This window comes from Barbus barbus, assembly GCF_936440315.1.
Source record: "Barbus barbus genome assembly, chromosome: 6".
Classification (NCBI taxonomy): Eukaryota; Metazoa; Chordata; class Actinopteri; order Cypriniformes; family Cyprinidae; genus Barbus; species Barbus barbus.
In genome coordinates, this window is record NC_136734.1 from 13,096,799 (window position 1) to 13,104,670 (window position 7,872).

Here is a 7,872-nt window from a genome sequence, read left to right on the forward strand (position 1 = left end):
CAGGCTGATTGCCTTCATGCCACGCCGCATTGAAGCAGTCATTTCTGCAAAAGGATTCCCGACCAAGTATTGAGTGCATAACTGAACATAATTATTTGAAGGTTGACTTTTTTTGTATTAAAAACACTTTTCTTTTATTGGTCGGATGAAATATGCTATTTTTTTGAGATAGGAATTTTGGGTTTTCATGAGCTGTATGTCAAAATATCAATATTAAAACAATAAAAGGCTTGAACTACTTCAGTTGTGTTGTAATGAATCTAAAATATATGAAAGTCTAATGTTTATAAGTACATTACAGAAAATAATTAACTTTATCACAATATGCTAATTTTTTGAGAAGGACCTGTATATTGACATTGCTTTGGTCGTTCGCCATCATTTTCTAATAAAAATAAACCCGTGTTGAACACAAACACCTGTGCTGGTACAACTATAACTAATCTTTAGAAATCAAACTAAATGAAACAGTTGGAATGTCCAATTAAGTAAATATATAAATGACATCACATGAATAAATAAGTAAAATACATGCTGTTACATATATTGAAGTAATTTAGAAATTCTAACTTTATCAGTCTTAGCATTTTCACATTCATTGTTAAATATGTTACCTATTTAATTTTCTTCTGTTCATTTAATTTCAGAGTGTAGGGAAGACTTCTTCCTGCATGTGGGTCAGTGTATAGTGGTGTGTCCTGATGGGTTTTTTGAGGACACGAATCAAGGCATTTGCGAGGGTTGCCACGCCGATTGTGAGTTATGTGATGGGCCCGAACCAAACAACTGTGATTCCTGTTCCGACACTGACCACACACTGCACAACGGAGCATGTCTAGCCCCCTGCCCCGCACCTACTTACAGGGAAAGCAGGTCCGAAGAATGCATGGGTGAGACTACATGACGTTCCTTACCGTTACTATTAAAAGTGCACTGTCATGTTTTTCCACTGAATTGTTCTTTATTACACCTAAAGAAACTAACAAATATATTTAAAATGATGAACACAAACATAAGATGAAAATTTATTTTGCATATGGGTAAAGGTAAGGGTTACTTAAACATGAAGGTTGAGATTTGTTATATAGTATATATCACTTTACATAAAGTTGGAAAGGGTATACATGCAACTTTACAAAGAGTTGCAATAATGGAGTTTACATTTGACAAAGTTTTAAACAAGAACACAGCCGAGCTTTGCTATATCGTATTGGTTGATGTGAGTGTACTCTATGTATCATAGTTAAGGATGTACAGTATATCCTTGGTAGTTGTTTAATTTGCTATTGATTATTAATTTAATTCATTTTAGTAATTAATTCATTATTTTTTCAATTTATGAAACCTGTGAGGTTTTGTTCCATTTATTTGGTGTAGGGACAAGACTACTTACTTTTTGGTAATGACTGACACAATTACTGACATGGTTTGGTGATCCAGGTGACGGTTGAAATTTTCAAATCGTCACTAGATCACATAATGTTAATAAAGTCTTTTTTTTTTTTTTTTTCTGCTGGTGTTCTGCAGCCTGCGACAGTTCCTGTCTAACCTGTTCTGGTCCTCACGACACATCCTGCACCAGCTGCTCTGAGGGCCTGGCGATGGATGCTCATGGGCGCTGTGCTACACTCATCACATGTCCCTCACACCACTACAGCAACCAGGATGGAGAATGTCACTTGTGTCAAAAGTATTGCCACGAGTGCTCTGGCCCACATCAGGACCAGTGCCTCAGCTGCAACCAGAACCACTATCTACTCAGTGAGTTCATCCCATTGAGGCCTGATACGCTCTTGATTCACAAGTGGAAGATGACTTCAGTGCAAAGGGGAAAAAGCTATTAATTTCAATTGAATAGGCACACATTCATTTCAATATTCAATTCATTTTCTAGATTTTTGATACTTTAGAAGTTGTACTGCACCTAAATCTTTTCATGAATTAACAACAATATATGGGCCATAAATATGGTAAAGTGGTCAATACTTTTGTTCAGCAAGGACATGGTATTTATAACTATTAATACTATTTTTATAATGCTCTTTTGAACTTTCTATTCATCAGAGAATCATGAAAAGACACAAAGTATCACAGTTTCCACAAAAATATTAAGCAGCACATCTGTTTTCAACATTTACAATAATAAGAATCGTTGTTGAGCACAAAATCAGCATTTTTGAATAATTCCTAAAGGACTGTGTGTGATCACCGAAGACTGGAGTACTGCCTGCTGCAGAATTGCCATTAAATGATTAAATTAGATTTGAAATATATCTAAAAATAGGAACAGTTATTTTAAAGTGTAATAATATTTCACAGTATTACTGTTTTAGAGTATTTTTTTTATCAAATATCTGTACTGAGCATGAGAGACTTATAAATCTTACTGACTCCAAACATTTGTGAATAGGGTAATTGTTCATCATTTATTATAACCAAAACATTGATGGGAATACATGTAATTGCATCTTGATATTAGATAATATACGTTAATAATCATTAAAAAAAATTAAATTTAAAGTCCACATTACATTTTTGGCCACAATAATAGAAAGACACAAAGTATTGACGGCTTTATTTGTACTTTGTCATTTATAAATGTATATCTTACCAAATATATAAACTTCAATTGTTTTATGATGTCTATGTAATTGCATTAATGGTATGGTAATGTTATACTACTGACATTGAATTGAACTAAAATCTCAAATGAAGACGTTTTTAACCATATGTGTAGAGTAATTCCACATGTTCAAATATAATGATAATTCCTGAGACTCAAATAATATTTCATAGGCTTTAGTGTAAACAAAGGTTCTACTTGATCCACAGATGGCAGCTGTGTGAATCAGTGTCCAGATGAATTCTTCAAAGGGGAAACACAGCGCTGTGAGCCCTGTCATCCTAACTGCCTCACCTGCATGGGGCGGCACAGCCACGAGTGCCTGAGCTGCAGAGCTCACCTCTACAGAGACGTCAAGGAATGTGTGGACACATGCCGCTCTGGGTAACTACAACACTTCAATGCCTGTAGTAAGGCATTGTTGCCTTATAAACATGCAGCATATCACCTAGGCCGATTAATCAGACAGTATTAGGTCTAACTGGACTGGCTTCTTAATTTCTAATTAAGAATTCTAATAAATCTGCATTTAATTTTCTTTTTTAAATGTTTTTGACTGAATCTTTTTCAGTCACTACGCCTCAGCTGTCTCTATGACGTGTGAGCGTTGTCACGAGAGCTGTGGAGAGTGTCTACAGGCTGGTGCTGAGGGGTGTGTGAGCTGCAGAGAGGGGATGCTGTTCATCAGGAAACAGGGGCGCTGTGTGTCTTACTGTCCTGAAGCGTACTACCATGATACACACCACAAAACATGTGAAGCCTGTCACCCCAGCTGCAGAACATGCACAGGTACAGTATGGAAGAAATGTGACTATGTATTTCAGACAAGCTAGTCAGTTCACTAAATGGGCTCTTGTGAAACAGAAGTGAGTCTAATTGTACTGAATATGCACTTGGAGTGTATTTCAAATCCTAAAAGAATATTTAAAAAAAAATTGTATTTGCAGATAATAAAATAATAATGCCATACTTAAAATAAGTATACTTGTACAGAGAGCACACTTTCATGACTTAATGTTTCTTAGAACAATTAAGAAAACTTTTACTTTAATACATTTCAAATCATTTTTTATCATGCTTTAAAGAAATACACTTATTTTGATGGCTTGACTTGACTATACTTACTAAAACACCTGTGAAGTACTTGATTTTAATTTTAGCTGTAGTGTGTTATTTAATATTTACAATATTTAAGTAAATGTATTTTAAATGCTAAACTTTGTCATTACAAATGTGCAACTTACAAATTACAAATATATTTAAATGCATCACACACATTTCAAAAAGAAGTAATATTAAATTGCAGTTTACCATATATGTTGTTCAGAACATTTTTCAGTACATTTTAACCATATTTCAAAGACAAAAGAAGTAATTTAGAAACGACATATAAAGACTTATTAATTTGAGTCCTGCTGGGAAGTTTGTATTTATAAGCTGGGAAGTTTGTATTTATAAGCTGGGAAGTTGTAATTATGACGTCAGGTGCGTTCAAATCACTTATGTTTGAGTAAGATGGTGATCTACTCTACGTCTATTTAATGTTGAATAATGGATGTACATTGGGTGTTTTTTCTTTAAATTTCTATAAATTTAATTGTTAAATGTTTTATCATAATTGTACAATACAGTGGTATGTTTTTTTTCTACATGCAACTTGTAAATGAAAAATTTTTTTTTATGTTAATTATAGTCATTACATCCACTGTCCAACATATTTTCTCACTGATACTTGCGGTTTTCCAACATAATTTAAATGCACCATTTAGTTCTAACACATCATAATTTCAACTCAAGTACTTTTTAAGTTCAGCTAATTGCATTTCATATATAACATGCAATTAAGTGTCAGAAAACATTACATTCAATTTGCACCCAACCACGTTCTAACCATTCAAGTATATTATTTCCATAATAAGCCGTTTTAAAAGTATGCTAAAGTTTTTTACAAGGGGAAGGGGGTGACTACAGGTTGACTTGCCTTTTTTTTTCTTCAGGAATTAAATCAACTTTCAAATGGTTTATGCATATAACTATTTTAAATAACACTTTAAAATTCTATTTTTAATAATAAAATTTATAAACCATAATTTAATCCTAAAATGCTGTAATGTCATTTAAATTTACAGGCAAGAGTGTTGAGGATTGTGACTCATGTCACCCAGGTTATACACACACACAGGGTGTTTGCGAGTCACCCTGCATCACTGGAGAATATGCTGAGCCTGAGGTAAACTTCAGTTCCTGTGCAGTCTATTCAAACATGTTTACTTCCTAATCAACTTTGACACTTTTTTTTTTTTTATGAATGTTGTCACATGATATCTGTTGTGATCTCTCTACAGGAACAGGGCTATAAGTGTGTGTCATGTGATGAGTCCTGTTTAGAATGCAAAGGTCTTGGGCCTCATAACTGCACCATCTGCCCAGCACAGTTAATTCTGACCACAGAGGGGCGCTGTCTGCCCTGCTGCACCTACGAAAAACAGGAAGACACAGCCGCAGTTCAGCAGGAGTGCTGTAACTGTACCGAGACAAGAGGTATTTGGACTTAAAAGTGACAATTCTTCTTAAAAATATTACCTGCACTAACAGGTTGATCAGTGACATAATTGACAACATAGGCTCAGTGAAAAAACATGCCTCTACTTAGCAATTCATTAGACTGCTTCGTCAAGCTTCAGAACCTTAGCAAATAGTTTGTGTGGTTAGGAGCACCTTTCAAAGTGCCAAAGGCACAGGTTTTTACCTAATCTCAGATCAGTTTTGTGAATTTGTAGATATTTTTATTGTCACATTGGTTTACTTAAAAGAGTAGTAGTTATTAGTCTCTTATTTGTCTTTTTATGCAAGCCCCCGATAAACAAGCAAAATAAGCCCTTTGGACGAATCCTTGCAATATTCTGACCTCAGAACACTTTTATCATGGTGCATAATTTGTAAACTAATACGTTTCGCCATATGCATCACATAACAAGCTCCATATGTATGGCTTTGCTGATGCAGTAAACTTGCTCAGTAGCTGACCCGGTACAGCACTGCAGTCCCTTGAGTCATGATAAAAGTGAAGTGAAGTGACATACTGCCAAGTATGGTGACCCATACTCGGAATTCGTGCTCTGCATTTAACCCATCCATCGTGCACACACACAGCAGTGAACACACACACCGTGAACACACACCCGGAGCAGTGGGCAGCCATTTATGCTGCGGCGCCCGGGGAGCAGTTGGGGGTTCGGTGCCTTGCTCAAGGGCACCTCAGTCGTGGTATTGAGGGTGGAGAGAGCGCTGGACATTCACTCCCCCCACCTACAATCCCTACCGGCCCGAGACTCGAACCCGCAACCTTTGGATTACGAGTCCGACTCTCTAACCATTAATGGTTAGAGAGCCGACTCTCTAACCACTAATGGTTAGAGAGCTCAAAGGCTTGTAGAAGCAAGCTAAAATGGCATGGTTGCTACAGAAAACATGTTTTTCCCTCACTTTTTTAAACTATCGGTTAGGTTTATGGTAGTGTTTAGTGTAGGTAGTACGTTATTTTTAATCGCGAGAACATAAACCTTTTAGCACCCCTCTCCGGACATTACATTGTCGTGATATACAGCAACCAAGTAATAAACTTTGCCAGATTGATGCTTATATGTTTCGAATAAAAACTGAATATTCTGGACATTTCACTTTGAAAGTGCTGCAAAACACAGAAAAGTTGCATGCTTTTGTTCAATGAGCCTAGCTTGTATTTTTATTTGTAGGGGAACTAATAATAGTTGTCCTGTCTTTATTCTTTGTGCGAGGCATTAAAATACACTTTTATTTCTATTAAAGGTGAGTGTGTCCTCAGCACTAACTTTGCCTTCCGTAACCATGAAGAAGAGGACTATACGGGAAACCTGCCACTCTTCATCACCACCTCCATCCTGCTTGTTTTGGCCTTGATTGCTGTAATCATCCTCATTAAGCGTTCTCTTGCCAAACGACCCATGCCTGAGCCTGCTGTCCCACGTGGGTATGAAAAACTGGGCAATGGTGGCGGCAGAGACAGCTTCTACAGGGGCACATCATCATCCGCCTACAGTGGTCAAGCAAGCTCTAGTTCTGGACGGTTCCGTGAGTCGCAGCTGGTGGACCTCGGTGATCAGAAGGGGAATCGGGATGATGACGATGAAGATGATGAAGACGAAGATATTGTGTACATGGGACAGGACGGCACGGTGTATCGCAAATTCAGATACGGGCAGCTGGGAGACGAGCAGGAGGATGAGTTAGAATATGACGATGAAAGCTACAACTACCGATAACTTCTTCAGCTGTTTAAATGAAAATGTATTCTCCTGGGTTACTGAAATTTGTCTCTTAGAATACAAAAGCAACATTGTATAATTAAAACTATCTCGACAATGACTAATTGTAGCTTAAGATTTTATTCAATAGTTCTCTCAGCTGCTCGTCTTTTCTGATCTTTTTATCTTTCAGCTGTTATGAAGACTTTTTTTGTTCTACCTGTGTGAGTGATTTATTTTTTTGGGAATGTGTGCATTGTCAACAGTCCCTGTGCAGTACATTTCTTTACATTATAGTAGCAGAAGTACAAGGGTTCCCAGAAGTACAAACAAGTACAAAATTCCCCACTTATGATTTTGACCTTGGCTATTTTTTGTTGTGAAAGTGTGTCAGTTATGAATTTTAATAAAAGTATAATAATGTGTTAATTTACTATTTCAGTATCAATTTTTATCCAAATACAGATTCTACTTTTGTCCCTCCAGTTACATTTGTGCCTTCATCATATTTTTAAACATAATTCCAAACCGAACAATTAAAATGATATTGAACCAAATTTTATGATGCTTTGCATTTTTTACTAATCAAATAATAAAAGAATATCAAAAGAAATTATATTTGAATGTGATTAAAAATCTGCACTATAAAAAAAAAATCAGAACTTTGTGTGTTATCTTCCAGAACATTATGCATTACTTTTACAGACATTTCTTTTAACCCTAAAATACAATTCAAACGTAATTATAAATATGGGTAAAATAACTGTGAATAATCAATACAAGAAACTTAATTTGTGTAAACTATTCCAAGAAAAAAAAAAAAAACAACAACATAAAACTTTATTAGCAAATGTGTGTTTTAAAGAACTGGACAGCTTTGGAACATACAGAGTTTTGTAATGTTAAATTAAATTCATTTAAAATGATTACATTGAATTTATAATATAAAATGTATTAATATATAAA

The 7,872-nt window shown here is 35.6% G+C and overlaps 1 protein-coding gene and 1 long non-coding RNA gene across 3 annotated transcripts in view; both read left to right on the forward strand.

Annotated features, from left to right (window-relative positions):
• Positions 1-7,552, forward strand: part of LOC306870852 (proprotein convertase subtilisin/kexin type 5-like) — a 38,979-nt gene extending 31,427 nt beyond the window's left edge. Inside the window, exons 31-37 of the mRNA XM_079418312.1 lie at positions 648-890; positions 1,528-1,761; positions 2,833-3,007; positions 3,195-3,412; positions 4,753-4,853; positions 4,969-5,164; positions 6,452-7,552. Coding sequence (XP_079274438.1) covers positions 648-890; positions 1,528-1,761; positions 2,833-3,007; positions 3,195-3,412; positions 4,753-4,853; positions 4,969-5,164; positions 6,452-6,924 — 1,640 coding nt within the window. The 3' untranslated portion in view covers positions 6,925-7,552. The remainder of the gene's footprint in view (positions 1-647; positions 891-1,527; positions 1,762-2,832; positions 3,008-3,194; positions 3,413-4,752; positions 4,854-4,968; positions 5,165-6,451) is intronic.
• The window catches only part of LOC306870868, a 1,223,475-nt gene that overhangs the window by 762,061 nt on the left and 453,542 nt on the right, over positions 1-7,872 (forward strand). The gene's annotated exons all lie outside the window — the stretch shown is intronic.